Below are 18,140 nucleotides of genomic sequence, written 5' to 3'. Positions count from 1 at the left end.
CGATCAGTTAGAAAAACACAATTTTATACCCTGGAAATTATATCTTTTTAAAAATTATTGTATCATCCACTTGAAAAATGCATTGTATTGACCTAGGAGAAAGAAATTGTGATTATTTTTGACATTTGTGACATTTCGCGTGACCAAGGTCCTTGTCACGCCATCGCGGTAAGGAACGGCGGGAAATCGAGACGAGAGCATTCACGTGTGACTCTCTTGTTTATGTTGTCGTTCTGATTCTTGGAGGTCTTCTTACTGTACTTCTCCTACTTTTGGGGAAATAGAAAGTCCATTTACGTCTTGCTGTTCACTATGAGCGAAGATAAGAGTCAAAATCCAGAGCATTTCGATCCGCAAGCTAATCCCGGCGAGCGACTGCGTGTCAGATACGAGTACCGCGAACTGATTGCTGCCACGGAAAGTACGTTCATCTCAAGGACTTGATGATTCTTCTTTAGAGTTTAAATGCGAACATTCCTGATGGATTAGATTCTTAAGTTATAGTCTAGACGCAAGCAGTTTTTGTTATGTCTGGTAGTTAAGTTTTTTTTCAAGGGTGTTATTTAAGTATGATTTTTCTCGCATTTTCATAGAGTTTAGATGAGATAGATCATTGCAGTTTAGCGACAGAGAGCTGATTTACAGATAAAGCTTTTTACGTTTGACTTATAATATAATAATAATAAATATAATCTAAATCGTTGCATTCTCCCATCACTCAAATCAAGTAAAATTTAGTATCTTTCCCCTATAGCTTTCTTAGATTCACTGATCCGCAGGTACTCTGGGACCATTATGATAGCAATTATGACTGACAACTCCAATGGTATGGTTTCTGTTCCTCGACTAATTATCGGATTTCCTCAGAAAACAGACATGAGTTTATTAGACCTGACTCCAGAGGATTGCACAAGGCTTTGGACCAGGGCGAGGAGCTTTTCAGCAAAGGTATGACTTGAAGACAGGGGAGCCCCTAGCAATATACGCCTGTATAACATGACCTGTCGAGTTTGTTATCCATATGGTAAAGATAGGTTTAGAAGTATGTAACATAAGTTTCAGCCCTGACATTTACTAATGATTGCCGATACATTTATCAGCTAATTTTAGCAATCTGAATCAATAAATATAGATTATTGGTTCTATCGATTGATCACACCATGATTTCATTCCATTCTACCCAATTGAAATCAATTAATATATTGATACTGCAAATCAATGACAAAAATAAGCAATTATGGTATATTGTTAGTAATGATTATCTATTTTTCCTGTATACAAGTTATGATTTATATATTTGTATATTATTATTTTCCAGTCAAGCAAACAAGAGAAGCTGTTCTTGATTCTCATTTCCTGGTAGTGTCTTCGACTCTTGGAGCTCAGCAAGTTCAACAGTTACAAACACATCTAGTAAAATTTGAGCCTGAAGTATTTGCTGCTAAGTTGGTGGGTGTTTTTTTAGAAAATTATTCATTCACCTTATTTGTTTGACATCTTCAAAATTTAGAAACAATATACAGTATGCATTCGTTCATGCACTTCTTGGCTCTCTTGGATATCCAATTTTCCTGCCATTTGGGTTGAATTCGTATTCCTTTATCAAGCTATGGTAACAATCAGAAACTGTAGAGTTTTGTAATTGTCAGTAATTACATTTCCAATTTGTTGTTGTGGCATTCCCTTTTAGAACAGAATATTTAAAAATGGAAACATGTTTGAATGATAATGGACATGTTTATACTGTAGATCACATTTATGGGTGGTAGAAATCTTACAAATCAAGATGATGATGACGACGATGATGGTACTTTATCACGGAGAAGACAAAGAGAGGTTCCACCTTTAGACTGGAATAAGCTTGGAGAGAAGGTTTCCTCAAAGTTTAGAAAAACACCCTCTTTGACGTTCATGTGAGTATAGGGAGAGTGACAGCACAATCTACCCAGTTTGTTAGCATTTCTGCATACATGTATGGGCCCTTGCCTCTGCTGAAATGGGTTCGAATATCAGTCAAGACATGGCATATGTCTTCTGTGCCCTGATTTGACTTGCTATAGGGCGTGTGTTCCTATGAGTGGGGCTATAGAGCGCGTGTTCCTGTTACTAGGGCTATAGGCCGTGTGTCCCTCTGACTGGGGCTATAGGGCGTGTGTTCCTTTGACTGGGGCTATAGGGCGTGTGTCCCTCTGACTGGGGCTATAGGGCATGTGTTCCTTTGACTGGGGCTATAGGGCGTGTGTTCCTCTGACTGGGGTTATAGGGCGTGTGTTCCTCTGACTGGGGTTATAGGACGTGTGTTCCTCTGACTGGGGCTATAGGGCGTGTCCCTCTGACTGGGGTTATAGGGCGTGTGTCCCTTTGACTGGGGCTATAGGACGTGTGTTCCTATGACTGGGGCTATATGGCGTGTGTTCCTATGACTGGGGTTATAGGGCGTGTGTCCCTCTGACTGGGGTTATAGGGCGTGTGTTCCTCTGACTGGGGCTATAGGGCGTGTCCCTCTGACTGGGGTCATAGGGCGTGTGTTTCTCTGAGTGGGACTATGGAACGTGTGTTCCTCTGACTGAGGCTATAGGGCGCGTGTCCCTCTGACTGGGGCTATAGGGCGTGTGTTCCTCTGACTGGGGCTATAGGCCATGTGTTTCTCTGACTGGGGCTATAGGGCGTGTGTTCCTCTGACTGGGGCTATAGGGCGTGTGTTTCTCTGACTGGGGCTATAGGGCGTGTGTTCCTCTGACTGGGGCTATAGGGCGTGTGTTTCTCTGACTGGGGCTATAGGGCGTGTGTTCCTCTGATTGGGGCTATAGGGCGTGTGTTTCTCTGACTGGGGCTATAGGGCGTGCCCCTCTGACTGGGGCTATAGGCCGTGTGTCCCTCTGACTGGGGTTATCGGGCGTGTGTTCCTATGACTGTGGCTATAGGCCGAGTGTTCCTTTGACTGGGGCTATAGGGCGTGTGTTCCTCTGACTGGGGCTATAGGGCGTGTGTCCCTCTGACTTGGGCTATAGGGCTTGTGTTCCTGTGACTGGGGCTATAGGCCGTGTGTCCCTTTGACTGGGGCTATAGGGCATGTGTCCCTCTGACTGAGGCTATAGACCGTGTGTTCCTCTGGCTAGGGCTATAGGCCGTGTGTTCCTTTGACTGGGGCTATAGGCCGTGTGTCCCTCTGACTGGGGCTATAGGGCGTGTGTCCTTCTGACTGGGGCTATAGACCATGTGTCCCTCTGACTGGGGTTATAGGCCGTATGTCCCTCTGACTGGGGCTATAGGCCTTGAATTCCTTTGACTGGGGCTATAGGCCGTGTGTCCCTTTGACTGGGGCTATAGGGCGTGTGTTCTTTTGACTGGGGCTATATGGCGTGTGTTCTTTTGACTGGGGCTATAGGCCGTGTGTTTCTCTGACTGGGGGCTATAGGGCGTGTGTTCCTGTGACTGGGGCTATAGGGCGTGTGTCCTTCTGACTGGGGCTATAGGGCATGTGTTCCTATGACTGGGGCTATAGGGCGTGTGTCCTTCTGACTGGGGCTATAGGACGTGTGTTCCTTTGACTGGGGCTATAGGGCATGTGTTTCTCTGACTGGGGCTATAGGGCGTGTGTTCCTGTGACTGGGGCTATAGGGCGTGTGTTCCTATGACTGGGGCTATAGGACCTGTGTTCCTTTGACTGGGGCTATAGGGCGTGTGTTCCTCTGACTGGGGCTATAGGGCGTGTGTTCCTATGACTGGGGCTATAGGCCGTGTGTTCCTATGACTGGGGCTATAGGGCGTGTGTTTCTCTGACTGGGGTTATAGGACGTGTGTTCCTCTGACTGGGGCTATAGGGCATGTCCCTCTGACTGGGGTTATAGGGCGTGTGTCCCTTTGACTGGGGCTATAGGACGTGTGTTCCTATGACTGGGGCTATATGGCGTGTGTTCCTATGACTGGGGCTATAGGGCGTGTGTCCCTCTGACTGGGGTTATAGGGCGTGTGTTCCTCTGACTGGGGCTATAGGGCGTGTCCCTCTGACTGGGGTCATAGGGCGTGTGTTTCTCTGAGTGGGACTATGGAACGTGTGTTCCTCTGACTGAGGCTATAGGGCGCGTGTCCCTCTGACTGGGGCTATAGGGCGTGTGTTCCTCTGACTGGGGCTATAGGCCGTGTGTTTCTCTGACTGGGGCTATAGGGCGTGTGTTCCTCTGACTGGGGCTATAGGGCGTGTGTTTCTCTGACTGGGGCTATAGGGCGTGTGTTCCTCTGACTGGGGCTATAGGGCGTGTGTTTCTCTGACTGGGGCTATAGGGCGTGTGTTCCTCTGATTGGGGCTATAGGGCGTGTGTTTCTCTGACTGGGGCTATAGGGCGTGCCCCTCTGACTGGGGCTATAGGCCGTGTGTCCCTCTGACTGGGGTTATCGGGCGTGTGTTCCTATGACTGGGGCTATAGGCCGAGTGTTCCTTTGACTGGGGCTATAGGGCGTGTGTTCCTCTGACTGGGGCTATAGGCCGTGTGTTCCTTTGACTGGGGCTATAGGCCGTGTGTCCCTCTGACTGGGGTTATAGGCCGTATGTCCCTCTGACTGGGGCTATAGACCGTGAATTCCTTTGACTGGGGCTATAGGCCGTGTGTCCCTTTGACTGGGGCTATAGGGCGTGTGTTCTTTTGACTGGGGCTATATGGCGTGTGTTCTTTTGACTGGGGCTATAGGCCGTGTGTTTCTCTGACTGGGGGCTATAGGGCGTGTGTTCCTGTGACTGGGGCTATAGGGCGTGTGTCCTTCTGACTGGGGCTATAGGGCGTGTGTTCCTATGACTGGGGCTATAGGGCGTGTGTTCCTTTGACTGGGGCTATAGGGCATGTGTTTCTCTGACTGGGGCTATAGGGCGTGTGTTTCTATGACTGGGGCTATAGGACGTGTGTTTCTTTGACTGGGGCTATAGGACGTGTGTTTCTCTGACTAGGGCTATAGGGCGTGTGTCCTTCTGACTGGGGCTATAGGACGTGTGTTCCTTTGACTGGGGCTATAGGGCATGTGTTTCTCTGACTGGGGCTATAGGGCGTGTGTTCCTGTGACTGGGGATATAGGGCGTGTGTTCCTATGACTGGGGCTATAGGACCTGTGTTCCTTTGACTGGGGCTATAGGGCGTGTGTTCCTCTGACTGGGGCTATAGGGCGTGTGTTCCTATGACTGGGGCTATAGGCCGTGTGTTCCTATGACTGGGGCTATAGGGCGTGTGTTTCTCTGACTAGGGCTATAGGCCGTGTGTTCCTTTGACTGGGGCTATAGGGCGTGTGTTCCTATGACTGGGGCTATAGGACGTGTGTTCCTTTGACTGGGGCTATAGGGCGTGTGTTTCTCTGAAAGGGGCTATGGGCCGCGTGTTCCTCTGATTGGGGCTATAGGCCCTGTGTTCCTAAGACTGGGGCTATAGGGCGTGTGTTACTTTGACTGGGGCTATAGGGCGTGTGTTACTTTGACTGGGGCTATAGGGCGTATTCCTCTGATTGGGGCTATAGGGCGTATTCCTCTGATTGGGGCTATAGGGCGTGTGTTCCTCTGATTGGGGCTATAGGGCGTGTGTCCCTCTGACTCAGGCTATAGGGAGTGCGTCCCTCTTACTAGGGCTATAGTTATGTTTTAGGTTTTATGTGAAGGACTTAGATAGGCATGACTGATGTAAACACTTGCTGAACACCTATTTCAAAAAAGGTTGCACTTGAGATTCATGTGTCATAACCGCCATGATCTCTGGAAGGTGTCTGTCTGTTCACCATTTTACAGCAACATTAACAAGAATGCTTAGCTCTACAAAACTGGATTTGTATTTTATTTATTTGCTTATCTATTTGATACCCATGAAGCACTGCATACCACAACATTATTATTGTTGTTGTTGTTGTTGTTGTTATTATTATTATTATAACTATGATTTTTGAAAGAAACATTTAATTAGTTAGTTGGGGTAAAATGTTAGGTTTGGGCCACTTGCATTTGACCCCCCTGAAAAAAAGAAGCCGCAGCAGCGTGCCAAAAAGACAGATAAACCAGATGCATCACAGAAAGTCATCCCAAGTCAGGTAAGTGACAAAGGGGTGGGGAAAGGTTCTCTTTGTACTGTAGGGACTGTAGAGACTAAACTGGAGTAGCATATTTATTTGAATAAGCGCCTCCATCAATTTAGCGCCTCCCCCTGAATAAGCGCCCCTCCCCAGGTTTTTTGTAACATACATGTAGTTCTATGAAAGCACTGGAGCGCATAGACTCAGGACAAGAAAGAGACAAACACTTAATAAAAGTATATTTGATAAATATTAAAAAAAATTATTGAAAAAATCTACCTCAAGTTGTAATAATGATATAGAGAAACAAAATTTTGTAGTAGTGTACAATTGATATTGAATGAATAAAAATATGTTTAGCATTCTGAACAAAATTTTCCCTTCTAAATAAGCGCCTCCCTTGAATATTTGCCTCCCCTGAATAAGCACCCCGTCTAAGGTGTTTTTTGTATTCTGTATCACATTTGTTTTGTGTTTGATTTCCCTTCCGCATCTCCTTCGGTCTTTTGTCATTTTCATTATTCCACTGGGTAAGGCCTACCCTTCCCCCTACTGGCTACAGGTCTGCAGTTTTATTGTCCCTAACAACAGCTCCACTCTTTTTATATAAGAACCTTTTTTATAATGGTGTTCAGCCTGGAAATTCCCCAAATTTTAAAGGGGCAGTGTCATGGTAAGAGGTTTGCAATAGCTTTCCGGCCCAGACACAATGAATTTCAGTCAAATTCTAATACTAACTTATGAGCCTTTGGTACTTGTAGGAGACTTAAATTCAAAGGAAATGACCACAAACTGGCATTGACAGCTCATAAAAAGCCTCCAATAAACACTGACTCCAGACATGCGCCGTACCATGACGCTGCCCCTTTAACAACATGTTGAGGCTTAGTTAGCAGCAAAATATTGCTTTGTTAGTCTGATGCATTCTAAAAAAGCAGGATTAAATCATGTTCATTGTAACAACATTAGATATAGTTCTTTTTAAAAAAGGGTGAATAGAGCAAAGCTGATTTGTAATAGAAATATTCTCGTCAGCTTGGTTTTAAAGCTACCATCCATGATAGTATGTCTAATGCTAGGATTTCTTACATGAAGGAAAGTGCAAGACTGGGTTAATGTTTATTACTTGTTTCCTCTCTAGCTTGACAAGATTGAAAGTCAGGAGGAAGCAACGACAAAGGAAGTGACACGGGTCTACTCCTGTCTTGTAAAAGCAACAGTTCCTACAGGTAATACAGGTAGAGATTCACAGAGTTTCACAGTTTGTATACCAGTTGCCTATATAGCAATCCTACTACTAGTAACTTTTGAAAGAGATTTTGTTCTGCTGTAATATTTTTGGATACTGCATATATACAGTAACTAGAACTATTTTTAATTCACTTTGGTGTTTTTCTGTAGTTAACCCAACCATATGGCACACAAAGACCAAAGTTTTTCCATCTATTTCATTGCATGAAAAATTGCCCCAGATAGTTTTAGGGGCAATATTATGCAGAAATGCCACAGTATAGGCACAGAGTTTGTGATTTACTGCTTCAAATATTTACTGTATTTGACTTGTTAAATATTATTTAATAGATGTCAATGGGGATCTAGAGCCAGTTTGTTTCTTCAACTTTGTCATCAACCCTGACAGTTTTGGGCAGACTGTGGAAAATATTTTCCATTTATCATTTCTTATAAAGGTAAGTCTGCAAATCCGGATTTATTTAAATATTTTGGCTCTTGAAGTGGGGGGGGGGGGGGGGGGTTATTAGAAAGAGATGGAGGCTGGATAAGGCTTTCACAGATTAAAAAGTTTGAAATTCCTCCTCTCATTTACATAGTTGAAACTTGTCTAGTATGTATCTACCTCAATAGGTACTGTGATTTAAAAAGTTCTTTTTACTTTTCCAGGAAGGCCGTGCTAGTATCAGTCTGAAGGATGGATTACCATATATCTGTAAGTTCAGTATTCTATTCTCATGGTGGTCTTGTGTCACCTGCTGGAAAGTCCCAGATTAAACAGCGTGTCAGACTTGCATTATTATGCAAGCCTGCCATTTAATGTGCATGAATTATTATTAAAGGATACTGGTATTACTGTTGTTATTATTATTATTATTATTGTAGCACCATCTGAGCCATACAGGGAGGAACAAGGAAAACGGGTCCAGCAGAGAAAACAAGTGATCATGAATATCTCCCTACAAGAGTATAAGGTTGGTCAAGGTCTATTTTGTTTTTGCTCATAAAAATCAAGTTTTTTATTTTATTTTTGCTCATAAAAATCAAGTTTTTATATATCTAGTAAATGTTTGGCAGTAAGTCATTTGTATGGGTTTCACTTCTCAAACTTAATCACTAAGTGTGCTATTGTGCAGTTGGAAGTGGGGATAGAATAAGAGTTTTATCCTTCAATCCTGCCTTTAAAAAATGACAGATGAAAAACATTGTTTGGTTTACTGAAATTATATGATTTATAAAATTATTGGGGGGGGGGGGGGGGGGGGACATGCCCCCAGTGCCATTACCACTGCTATGGCCCTGCTTGATTAAATCCACCCAATTGCAGGAAGCCATTAAAGTATTTGAAATCAAGCAAGCATTGATTCCAACAAGACCCAGAATCCAGCCAGGCAGATCTGGCACGATGAATGGACATAATGGAACAGACCATGGGTCAGACAGTGATTGATAACAAACAAAATACATGTTCCAACCATACTTACAGTGGAACCTCAATAAAGATGACACTATTAGGAATGCGCCATGGGGCAGACAGAGTTTGATGACAAACAAAATACATGTTCCAGCCATACTTACAGTGGAACCTCAATAAAGAGGACACTATTAGTAACGCGCCATGGGGCAGACAGTGCTTGATGACAAACAAAATACATGTTCCAGCCATAGTTACTTGGAACTTCAATAAAAGGATGACACTATTAGGACCCATAACTGGCTTTTATAAATAGATGTTATTATTAAGAAGGTTAAAGTTTAGAGGAAATATGTGGGACTATCTTTTATTGTGAATGTGTGTCTTAGGACACACTGTTATTAGGTTGGTTTTTAAATTCATCTTTGAAACCTAAGTTCTCTTGTACCTAGTTGTCTTTGCAACCATTATGCATCTTGTCATGCAATTTACTCATCCAGAAACTAAACTACATTTTGTGACAGGTTCTTTAAATGGTTGCAAAGATCAATTATTTTTACTGCTTTGTAAATAAAACAAATTTCATGGCCCAGGGGATCAAATATTTAAAAGGAAATTATGCCACGAAATGCATAAAGAAAAGAAAATACTTAAGAGTTATGTTAGACATTTTAGAAAGTTGTAACACAAGTCTATTTAATGTGCCTCATGCTAGTCTGTGTAATTTTATTTGAAGAACAATTGACACATTACCTTGGGTACCAATGGTTTTGTGCCATTAAACACCCTGAGGCACTACGAACTAATTCCTCTCAGCTTGTTTTTACTCAACCAGGATAACACTCAATCGAAAACCAGAGTCCTTAGTATTTAGGTCAATAAGAACAATATTTTATAGACATTACTGTAGGCACTGGGAAAGGCGATAAATAGATTGAGAGAATATATTGTCCAATTTGTACAAAATACTAATAATTTAAGATTCTAGAAATCAGAATGATAAAATTATGCAATTTAGAATGGAATTCATAGCAATTTCTTTACTAGCCTTGGAATGGAAGCTTCTGCTATTAAAATGTTATGTTTAATGCATCTTATGACAAATTCAATCATAGTATTTTAATAAAAAGATTAAGTTTATTCACTGTTTTAATTGCTATGTACAAAGCTTTGCTCTTTCCTTCATAACTTTGACACTTGGGTTCTTGTTAATTTTTTTTTCAAAAAGAGCTCTCAATTCATTGTTATTATAGGACTTTGTACTTCCTCCATGTGACAGAAACTCGGTCAAGACCTGAAACAACAAAAGGACTTTCAGCTGAAAAAAAAAACACATCAATAGCGCTCCTAAGCTCTTTAAGTAGAAGCAAGCAAAGTAAATGGCCAAAGGGGTTATATACCTTTTTCCTAAGTCTTTTGACAGACAGCTCATTGTTTGGGGCTTCTCTTAGGACTCTCTTGATGATAGAAGACCACTTGAACTTTTCTATGAAATACAATTATATATTGCAAGACTGAAAAACAAATCACAGTGCATAAAAGTACAAAAGACATGGAACAATCTCCCATCTCCTTGTTAGTGGCAATTGAAATAATTAATTTTGGGCCTCCATACTTATAATCCAAATTTTAGAAAGTCATGAAAGAAAAATAATGTCCCACTGAGGTGTGCTATATCTGGTAATACCTGTTTGTTTCTCATCTTGATTATTATCCTCTGTTGTGTCCCCTGGTTCTGATCCTTTGACTTTTTTGCAAGGAGAGCTTTCCACATTATTTTCTTCATCATTGTCATCCCTTTTCCGTTTCTTTTTAGATTTCTTGTTCTTATCAGCCAGTTCATGATGCTCTATTTTCTTATTGTTGTTTGTTTTTAATGTTTCCTGTGTCTCCATATCCTTTTTGTTTTTCTTTCCTTTTTTTCTCTTTTTCTCCGATTCAATTTTCTCTGTTTCACTGGGTTCAACACCAGTACCATTGCTACCATTTTCGTTCTGTTCCAAACCATTCTCTGATTGGTTGCTGTTCTGTTCTGATGTGCTCTGCCAGATAAAACCATAGCTGCTATAAGTATAGGCTTAAAAAGATCATTCTGACTTTGCCACCACAAACCTTGTCACCACCAGAGAACACATCCCAAAGTCTCTCCAGTAATGCCTGGTCATAGACATTGATGCTGTTCTTGCAGAAGTTCTAAAAAAACAGTAACAGTCATCTTTGCATCTTGCATTAAATATAATGTATTTAAAAAATCCAGATATGTGCTAAGTTATGCAGATTCTTTAATACCTGGAATTTGGCTCTCTTTCTTGGGATGTTTGAGTACTGTTTGAGTCTACGCAGAAGTCCTTTTATCTGGGGATCCTCATCCTCTGCTCTAGAAGCATCCTGTACTTGCTAACCCAATGGAATCAGAAAAATATCAGCTTTATAAAACACCCTAATCCAATAGCCACAAATGTGTAAAATTTTGTGTTGGGGAGATGGGTTGAAACATGAACTAACCATGCCTTCCCTGGATTAAGTAACTACTCTGCCATGTGACTTCCCCATTATCCTAGGGACAAGTATATGCATACCTGTCAACCTCTGAAAATCTCAAGGCTTGAGAATTTTTTTGGGGGGAGGGGTATATTCATTTAGGGGGGGAAGGGGTGGGTATCACCTTGCAGATTTTTGCCATATAGAAAGCTCCCGCAAACAAATCCACTAAGATCTCACGAGGGTGTTAGATAAATTGCGCTACACAAGGGAATTATTATTTTAATAAGAAGCATATGAGCATTTAGTTAGACTTGTAATTAATTCAAATCGAAGGGTACTATTTGATGAGAGCATATTCACACACCAACATATCTTTTCAATCAAGGGGTCGTGTTTGTGGCTTTGGGCTCCTTGTGTGTTGTAGTACCTTAATCCATTGCTGCTGTTTTTGTTCGCCTTTGTTCTGTTTGTCTTTGGGTTTAAACAACTTCCCTTGGTATTTCTCTGCCTCGGTAATACAGCTTGTATGTCCTGCATATTCGTCACCATGAAAATCCTTGCCACAGTCTATACAAGATAGGACCTCGCAGTTTCGGCACACAGTTTGGTAATGTTTTTCTACTTGATTCTTGCGGATACTCTGTCCACAAGCGTTGCAGATGAACGAAACCATCACTACGTGAAACTGAAACGGCTAAAAGTATTTAAAGTAGGATAAAAGTGGAATTTCGTGAGTAAACACACAAAGTTTCGAAGTTTTCTCCCACTAACGCTCTATACGCACGTGTTGTTCGAGCATGCGCCAAGATAGTTGACCGCATTTATAAATTCATGGGGAGGGGTAGAAGTACAAAATATTGAGCCTTGATTTAACAAAATCTTAGATAATTGATGGATGAAAATGAAATGAATCTCTCTCGTTTGTATCGTTTTGTGTAAATTATTTGGAAAAAAAGCGTGTTTTGATTAATTTTAAGTTCCTTTTGCGAGTACTTTTATTTGTGGGCCTCACCCCACCCCTGTAAATTTAAGCCTTTAATGGACTAAGAATCACAAGTAAAGTACCTGTCCCATTTATAGAAACAAACATTAGATGTTTTCTCGTGTTATGGGCTCTAAACCCTACAAATACTAATTTTACCAAGAAATTATATCGACACAACAGCCAAGGGGATAAAAGCATATCATGGCCCAACTTAAAGGGCATCTAAAATCGTTTTTCAACGAAACAAGGAGAAAACAATGAGTCATCAAAGGAATTTTACACGGGATTTTTACACTGGGTCAAATTCTTCCTGGATATATTATGGTTCCACAAAAAGTCGCTGTTGGTTTATTGTTTTATCTCACTTGCGCTGTGGTAGCCACAATCTACCTGAGCATGATGTATCTAAACGAGAAGGAATGCGACTGCCGGGAATACACAAAAAGACTAATTTTACCAGACGGGCTCCAAGAACAAATACGGGACACGGAATCAAAACAGCGTCTTTCTACGATAGAAACATTTGCTACAATAAAGCCTACACAATCAGGTAATGGGTTGAACATTTGAACTATTTTTCTTAGAAGTTAAGAGTATAAACTAAAATTATAAGGCACTATTTATTGACAAACTGATGGTCTGACGTGTCAGCGCAGTGTGTTGTTAGTTAAAACAACTTGTAAAACTCATCAATTGATCGTTTATCATAAATGTTTCAAGTAATTGTTTCTTAGATACTATTCAAAGCAGGCAAACGTCTCATTTTCACATCGCTTTTCAGATATCCATGGCAAATCTCCCCAAGAACCAGATGATGATTTATCATGGGGTCCTCATGTCTTAGGTGTCGTTGTACCTTACAGGAATAGATTTGAAGAATTGTTAGAGTTTGTGCCTCATATGAATAAATTTCTGAGTGAGAAGAAAATCAGGCACAGAATTTTTATCATGAACCAAGTTGACAAGCACAGGTATAGTACCTATGGAAACTTTTGTGTAAGTATTTGACATTTTTTTATATTTAAATATATTTTTCATACACCTATATCAGTTAAGGTTGCACTTGAGAGTCCATATGTTGTAGCCTGCAATGTATAAATTGCTGAATCCTGGTCTTTCAAAACCATGTGAATTTTTACAGGCACATAAATAAGAATGTGTTTATGCTTTTATAATCTCATTTATTTGATACCCATAAATCACTGCAGGTTAGAACACATGGTTTCTTGAGTGCAACCTTGTTTAAGACAGGTATATACCACTGAATATCTTTCAGTATACTTTAAATGCTCATTTTAGCATCCAATTTCAAAGAACCTCCTTTAGAATGCAATAGTTCTGCACACAGTAATATGCTCCTTCAATAAGAAATACCGTAATAATTTGAATAAGCGCCTGGGGAGCTTATTTAATTTTTCAGGTCTTTGGGGGGGTGCTTATTGGGGAAGGGCCGCTTATTTTATTTCGGCAAAAAATACCAGCTTCTGAATTGATTGAGAACAAAACTTTGTGCACATAGGTACAAAGAAGTTAAAGTGATAATAAGTAGACCGTGTTGTAATGTGAGAATGTCAATGCGAGCTTAATAAAATAACACCATTCAAGTGGCGCTTTTGTTGGGATCTTTTTTAGTGGGATGGGAAGGGGGGGTGCTTATTACAGATTTTGCTGTCGGGTGGGGGGGGGGGGTAGTGCTTATTCCAGATTTTGCTGTCGGGTGGGGGGGGGGGGGGTAGTGCTTATTCCAGATTTTGCTGTCGGGTGGGGGGGGGTAGTGCTTATTCCAGATTTTGCTGTCGGGTGGGGGGGGGTAGTGCTTATTACAGATTTTGCTGTCGGGTGGGGGGGGGGGTAGTGCTTATTCCAGATTTTGCTGTCGGGTGGGGGGGGGGGTAGTGCTTATTCCAGATTTTGCTGTCGGGTGGGGGGGGGGGTAGTGCTTATTCCAGATTTTGCTGTCGGGTGGGGGGGGGGGGGTAGTGCTTATTCGAATCATTACAGTAACATTCTTTTGGTGGCCAAGCTGGGTTGCGCCCAACCAAGGTACTTGCCTATACTTCAAAAACCACCCCCCTTCCTTAGTAAGCCTATATTCCAAATGTAAACTAACACAGTTTATCCTTACTGCCAGGTTCAACCGTGCCTCTCTCCTCAATGTAGGCTACCTTGTAGCCAGGAATGAGTGTGATTATATTGTCATGCATGATGTAGACCTCTTGCCACTCAACTCTAAGTTATTCTATGGGTATCCAGAGAAGGGTCCTTTTCACATCTCATCACCGCACCTTCATCCCAAGTATCACTACAGAACATTTGTGGGTGGGATACTGATGATGACTCTAGAACAATTTGAAAAGGTACATTACATGTATAATTCTATTCATAGTTTTCCCACCATCTTGAAAGAGAAATTCTTGTTTAGAAATGAGCAAAATCTAGCCCTGCATTTCTTATGCAAGCATGTAGATTTGGAATTAATTGGTAATTTATATTTGCATAATTTTATGTTTATATGTGTATAATGCAAGAAAGTGGAAAATTAAACCATGGGCAAAAAAAGATATCAGTAGGGCCAAGCTTAATACTATGTTAGTTGTGGATACTGATGAATGGATCGAATGGTCTAAAGGTGAACGGGTTGTCAAACAAGTTTTGGGGATGGGGAAGAGAAGACGATGAACTCTATCAGCGTATGATGGAAGCTGGCCTGACGGTGAGAAACAAACTGCTGTCATACACATGCCATGTATAAATCATTAATCATTGATCACAGATCAGTGCAAAAAATATATGAAATAATACAGTGGAAACTGGTTCATAGCCAGGGCGGCTATTGAGGCTCAGGCGAAATCATTACTTGACATTGAGTTTTGCTAAAATTTAAAAAAGTGTCATTTAGATGGCCCTTAATAAATGGGTGAATAAATCTCTCCACACGCTCACCCTGGTCATACTCTCTTTTACTTTTAAAGGCCTGACTTTATTTGTTATTGGTTAACCTCTTGAAAAGTCCTTTCTATTGTATTGGTTGTAAACCAAATCCCCTAGGAACATTATGTTAATTCGAGATAATCACGACTCTTATTGTTTTGTTCATCTAAACCGAATTAAACTTTCTCCTTAACTTTCTTCTTAAACTTTCTCCTTAAACAGCTATACCGTCATGGAAAAAATGCCATCACAACGGGCTACAACACTTTCAAGCATGACCACGACCCCCAGCTCAGGAAAAGGGACTATGCTCGGTTATACAATCAGAAAAAGGTGAAGCCATAATTTTTTAATACTAAGAAAAGAGAAAGCAAGTCCTTTCCTTTACGTGTGTTTCGTACATTATGCACGAGGTCATAGCAAACATTGAGCAATGGTAGACAGTGCAGACTTGTTGAAGCTCGGAACGTGCCATGCTCTTTTTGAAATAAAGGAATAAAAAACCCGCGGTGATTCTAATTCCTAATTCCTCAGTTCCTAGTCAGTTTCTAATCGGGATCAGGGGGTACTTCATCAAAAAAAGCCTGGCAAAAACGACAAGTTTTGGCTAAATTTTCTTGATATGAAAAAACGTATACATTTTTCATGAGGATCATGGCCCCCATGAACCCCCTCCATGGCGGAGATAAATCCATCACTTTTCGCCTTTATAGAAGTGATTCAAAAGTACCCACACAATGTAGTCTAGTCTGGCTGTCGAATTGTTTGCTAGAAAAATATGCTACGTCAACCTCTCGTTAAGTCTGATTCTCTGTTTATCTCTTTTGATGTGTTGATTATCTGTCTTGATCTGTTTGGTGCTCATCTGTTTTGATCTGTTTGTGTTTATCGCCTCTTAGGAGTCCTTCCGCAGAGATAGGGATACGGGGGCCGATACGGTGGAGTACACGATACAAAGCAAACGCCAGCTAATGATAGACGGCACGCCCTGTACAATTGTCAACGTGGAGCTGCACTGTGATTATGACGTCACACCATGGTGTGACAGTAAACAGAGTTAACACGCATATCCCTGTCATCATGGCGTTATATGCTATCGTGGCAGTACTTAGAAAGCAGCTAGCAATTTCTCCGATTTGTTCAAAAGGGCAGGAGGCGGTAGCGTCACACTTGTCACAGAGATTATATTATTTGTGTCACCACGTGGCTCGATTTCCAGCACGTTTCTGTTAGCCTGGTGCCACGAACCGACGGCTGAAAAAAAAAAAACCGGTTTTGTCCCCCCCCTCCTGGGGGGGGGGTCTTAAGGGTGATAGGGATGCTCGTCGTAAAATTAAAAAAAAATAACCCTAAAAAATACCTGAACACCAAAAACTGCTACCCTAAAAATACCCTAGAAGCAAAAAAAATATTCCTATAAGTATTTTGTTTAGAAGTTGGAAGTATGCAATAATCCATACCCCTAAAAATACCTGAGGCCCGATTTTGACCCCTAAAATACGACGAGAATTCCTATCAGGTCGTCATGAGAAAACCGCCCCCCCCCCCTCCCCGTCACTATTCGTAGCTATAAAATCATAATCCAAAATAATATATTTATTGCCTTCTTTTAAAATGAGATGGTATACAATTAAAACGTATATTTTCAAAAGTGTATTTGTCGTGTTATAAAAGCTGTGATCTTCTACGTATCTTGGGCGTGACGAACGGAATGTCTTTTATGTTGTTTCTATGATATGATTCTATAGGGCTGTTGGCATTAAAGCTAGCATTTTCAAATGTGTAATGATGCAAAATGGGAAGAATTAATGGAGAAATTCTAAGAAATAAAGAGGATTACGAAAAATGATGAATTCATACTACGAACATCCGACAAGCTCCTCATAGTAAAAAAAAAACTTGACCAGACCAATCGTGTATGCGCGCGAATTCGGATTGTTGTTCAGGTACCCCAAGCTCACAATGTGTGATCACGCTACGTTGTAACTCTTAGTTTGTAGTCAAAATATGGAGTTGAAATGAGCCGTTCATGCTAAAATTAAATCGTTATTCGGGTGAGGATTTTGCGAATTACTCTGTCGAGTCTCTCCCGATACAAGAAGAGGAGAAATACCACACTGTATCTTATTTACAATTACACGTTTTTTCTTTAAAAAAAAATATATTATGCAGCAAGAAACCGCAGCAAAGGGTACCCGACGCACCATGTGTCCGTGAAACACCTGCTTCAAGCGTCATCGGACTCGCCAAACCGGTTGACTTTATCAAATGCCATCCAGGACACGAAAAAAGAGTACCGAAAGCTATCGGCATCGCCGAACCACTCGAAGCAAAGGCGCATGCAAGACCGGTTATTCCGGCTCTTATTTGGTGCTTGGTAAGATAAACAAAATTCGAAGATGAGGCCAAGGAGACACGTGCATATCTTTTACACGCGCTCCTTGATCAGTTTCTGTGACTATATATATAGAACTTGGCCTCACAAGGAATTTGTTCTTCGAACAAAGAAATCCGATGAAATGGCGTCAGGTTCTGGTGACGAAATATTCATAAACTCCTATGGAATACCTCGGCCTTCATCACTTAAGAGAGAAGAGTGGAACAGGGATTTGAGAAAGAAAAGCAAATCCAAGGATAGTATGGTCCTCGTCCCCTTGCTTACGGGCCCAAAAAACGGAGGTCCATCGCCAGAGCGCAAGAACGATTCCAAAAAGCTAGAATACGCAATGACAATATTTCAAGACTACTTCCCTCATCGAGTTGTTATCTCGAGTGAAATATCTGAACATTTCACCTCAAAAACGCTGGAAAATCTACCCATAAAACTGAGTACACTAAAGACTGTAGATTGTAAAATAGTTCAGTGGTACAAAGATGAGTATGGAATGGAAAAATGACTGAACTTGTGTGCGAATTCCCACATGTAAAACACATTAGAATAGACTGACAGAAAGCAGTTTTTGTATTTAACTTCATAGAAAGGAAGTTATTATTAGCTTGTCACAGGGTAGTGTTTGGGGGAGGGGGGTATGCTCCGGCCATTTAGTGGAGCCG

General features: G+C 41.4%; 3 protein-coding genes across 5 annotated transcripts; 2 read left to right on the top strand and 1 right to left on the bottom strand.

Annotated features, from left to right (window-relative positions):
* Positions 1-19: 19 nt before the first annotated feature.
* Positions 20-9,826, top strand: LOC5520957 (non-structural maintenance of chromosomes element 4 homolog A). 2 transcript variants are annotated; one of them, XM_032366003.2, is made up of 10 exons: positions 20-421; positions 868-948; positions 1,319-1,449; positions 1,750-1,913; positions 5,958-6,060; positions 7,184-7,271; positions 7,624-7,730; positions 7,942-7,987; positions 8,158-8,246; positions 8,600-9,826. In XM_032366003.2, the coding sequence occupies exons 1-10, from the start codon at positions 313-315 to the stop codon at positions 8,720-8,722; spliced, it is 1,041 nt and encodes a 346-aa protein (XP_032221894.2). In that variant the 5' UTR covers positions 20-312; the 3' UTR covers positions 8,723-9,826. The 2 variants fall into 2 exon arrangements, with proteins under 2 accessions (XP_032221894.2, XP_048584718.1); XM_048728761.1 differs by having other exon boundaries at positions 7,184-7,280.
* Positions 9,804-11,986, bottom strand: LOC5520956 (cell growth-regulating nucleolar protein). Its single transcript, XM_001640711.3, has 6 exons — positions 11,598-11,986; positions 10,976-11,083; positions 10,799-10,879; positions 10,374-10,728; positions 10,087-10,172; positions 9,804-9,980 (listed from the first exon to the last, which is right to left on the bottom strand). The coding sequence occupies exons 1-6, from the start codon at positions 11,841-11,843 to the stop codon at positions 9,843-9,845; spliced, it is 1,014 nt and encodes a 337-aa protein (XP_001640761.2). The 5' UTR covers positions 11,844-11,986; the 3' UTR covers positions 9,804-9,842.
* Positions 11,987-12,217: 231 nt separating this feature from the next.
* On the top strand, positions 12,218-16,737 carry LOC5521053 (beta-1,4-galactosyltransferase 7). Of its 2 annotated transcripts, XM_001640816.3 has the most exons (6): positions 12,219-12,705; positions 12,937-13,126; positions 14,287-14,512; positions 14,785-14,868; positions 15,309-15,419; positions 15,986-16,737. In XM_001640816.3, the coding sequence occupies exons 1-6, from the start codon at positions 12,477-12,479 to the stop codon at positions 16,145-16,147; spliced, it is 1,002 nt and encodes a 333-aa protein (XP_001640866.3). In that variant the 5' UTR covers positions 12,219-12,476; the 3' UTR covers positions 16,148-16,737. The 2 variants fall into 2 exon arrangements, with proteins under 2 accessions (XP_048584719.1, XP_001640866.3); XM_048728762.1 differs by lacking the exon at positions 14,785-14,868 and having other exon boundaries at positions 12,218-12,705.
* The last annotated feature ends 1,403 nt before the right edge of the window (positions 16,738-18,140 follow it).

This window comes from Nematostella vectensis, chromosome 6 (assembly GCF_932526225.1).
Source record: "Nematostella vectensis chromosome 6, jaNemVect1.1, whole genome shotgun sequence".
Lineage (NCBI taxonomy): Eukaryota > Metazoa > Cnidaria > Anthozoa > Actiniaria > Edwardsiidae > Nematostella > Nematostella vectensis.
The sequence above is the reverse complement of the archived record's forward strand: the minus strand, read 5'-3'. Positions and strand labels throughout refer to the sequence as shown.